The sequence below is a fragment of the Lichtheimia ornata genome, assembly GCF_029851405.1.
Source record: "Lichtheimia ornata isolate CBS 291.66 chromosome Unknown scaffold00361, whole genome shotgun sequence".
NCBI classification, from domain to species: domain Eukaryota; kingdom Fungi; phylum Mucoromycota; class Mucoromycetes; order Mucorales; family Lichtheimiaceae; genus Lichtheimia; species Lichtheimia ornata.
The window spans coordinates 1-2705 of NW_026695680.1; the positions used below are offsets into that span (position 1 = coordinate 1).

The window sequence follows — 2705 nt, forward strand, 5'->3', positions numbered from 1 at the left end:
ACGGGTGAAGCAATTTCGAAGTTCATGCACGAGGAGATCGTTATGCGTTTTGGTTGTCCACATGAAATTGTCACGGATCGTGGTGCAAATTTTCTTTCCAACATTCTCGCTCTTTATCTTGGTCGCATGAAAATCCAACACAAGCGCACATCGGCTTTTCATCCACGTACAAATGGCAAGGCTGAACGCACAAATGGAATCCTCAAGCAAATGCTACGCAAGTATGTCAATGGTGCCATTCATCGTTGGGATGAATTTGTGGATACTACTGTTTTTGCCTGTCGCATTCGCAAGCATCGTACCACTGGTCTTAGTCCTTTTTACATGGTATATGGTCAAGATCCTGTTCTCCTTGGTGATACCTTGCAGCCTATGGTCCTTTCCAATCCATCTGATGATCCACAAGCACTTGCAGACTCTCGTTTACCTGATTTGCGTAATTTACGTGATTCTCGCAACAAGGCTATTGATCGACTTCAACGCAATGCACAACTTGACAAACAACGTTGGGATGCTTTACTCAAACCACAAGATTTCTCTATTGGTGATATCGTTGCTATGCGACATGAGAACAAGCTTAGCCTTGAATACAACTGGAAAGGCCCTTATCGCGTCATTGGCAAGAATCAAGAATACCATACCTACAAGCTCGAAGACATGCAAGGCAAAATTTATGCATCTATGGTACACACCGATCGCCTAAGGCCTCTTAACGTCAAGAACCCAATTCCTGAACCATGGTATGATCCTGCTTCCTCACGTGCTCAAGAACGTCAACGTCTCGCTCAAGCTGCAAGTACGTACGAGGACGTGCAATAATCTGGAGAGGGGGTATTGTCGGGGTATTATGCGCTGGCGCAGCAATATTCCTTTTGACAACATCAACTTGTACTCAGCAGGCGCAGCTCATGCGTAGCAGGCGCAGCAGTACTTCGCCACAACATCATAGATAGCCATCCCATATAAGTATCCCCACCACACAATATGAATAAACATCATCTCTTTACGTTACAAATACTTCTTTATTATGATACGTCGTTGCTATTGGCTACGGTCACATCCGCCAAAAAGAAAGCTCGACAAGGTATATGGTTTCCTGGATGATGATGTTTTTTTCATGCATAATGATATATGAGTTCGTGGGTGATGCTTTTGGTTTCGTGGGCTACGCTTTTGGTTTCGTGGGTGACGGTATTAACTTCGTGGGTAGCGCTTTTTATTCCGTACTCAGATTCATATGGTTTAGCGCTCGCGGATATTGGTTTCGTGGAGGATCATTTAATTTTCGCGCAGGATCATTTAATTTTCGCGGGTTGAGGGAAATGGGTCGTGGAGGAGTCTTTTAACAATGGGGGGGCAGTGAGCTGTACTCGACCTTTTTTGTATGAAAACCTCTCTTCGCCTTCCCCATTGTTAAAATACTCCTCCACGAACCATTTCCCTCAACCCGCGAAAATTAAATGATCCTCCACGAAACCAATATCCGCGAGCGCTAAACCATATGAATCTGAGTACGAAATAGAAAGCGCTACCCGCGAAGTTAATACCGTCACCCACGAAACCAAAAGCGTAGCCCACGTAACCAAAACCATCACCCACGAACTCATATATCATTATGCATGAAGAAAACATCATCACCCACGAAACCATATACCTCAACCATGAAATCATTATCCTCATGTTCCTCTTCATCTTGGAAATCCTGTATTTCTTTTTTTTATTTCTCGTTCTTTCAGAGGAGACCCACAACTTGCTACATAACCATATATATATAATAAGATAAAGTATAAATCTTTTGAAGTTTTCTTCATTCGCGATCATGACGTGGACTAAGGCATCAACGATCAAGCAGTTTATGAAGCAATTTGACAGCTATATGGCTGCTGTGAAGTAAGTTTTTGGTTTTCTTGTATATGATTTTCAGCTCCTTGAGCGTATGTTTTTCAGGTGTGTGATATAGGAAGATAGAAGATGTATGTGTGTGTGTGTGTGTGTGTGTGTGTGTGAGCTGTAGAGCGAGAACTGGTAACAGTAAGTGTCCGTGAGACTCGATAAAGAGAAAAGAAGACCAAGTTTATTTCGGATGACTACACGTTGTGTATATAGATGTGATGATGCAATCATGCTGAGTATGAAAGATGATGGTGGTGAGATCTTGAGAATACGACAAGGTGGTTGCAAGAGGCCCCAAAATGTCCTAATGGCCAAAAAATGGTGATTTGCAAGGACAACTCCAAGTCAGATGGTGTGGTATGGCAGTGCGGTCATCGTAAATGTTGTGGGCGAAAGAAGAAAACCATTCGGCAAGGCTCGTTTTTTGAGGGATTGAAAGCAGACCTCGATGACATTCTTTTGGTGATGTACCGTTTCTTCAACCCCGTTAAATCCCCCCACTTTTCAACTTAGAGAAATTCCCCACTTTTATTCCGCCAGCCTACCTTTTTTTTTTACATCGCACCTTCCCATTGGCAAAGGTTGGACCCTACCCACCGATCTACGACATGGACGTAATAGATCTATTCCAGATGAGTGCATTCGACTTTACACGGCTTCGATCTGAGCGATTGTGACGAATTGGCAAACACATGGGGCGATCCCAACTTACGCTACCTATTATACAGCACACCTCTTGGGCCTACCACACACACTTTCACAACCTTGTCACCTTCACCAAAGGTAGTATTATGATCAGTGGGTATTTTTCA

General features: G+C 43.4%; 1 protein-coding gene across 1 annotated transcript; it reads left to right on the plus strand.

Annotated features, from left to right (window-relative positions):
• O0I10_013247 (uncharacterized protein) lies at nucleotides 1-819 on the plus strand (the record flags this gene model as incomplete). The annotated part of the gene is made up of 1 exon (XM_058493048.1): nucleotides 1-819. A coding segment is annotated over one exon (819 nt), but the record flags the coding sequence as incomplete, so codon positions are not given.
• Between the last annotated feature and the right edge of the window lie 1886 nt (nucleotides 820-2705).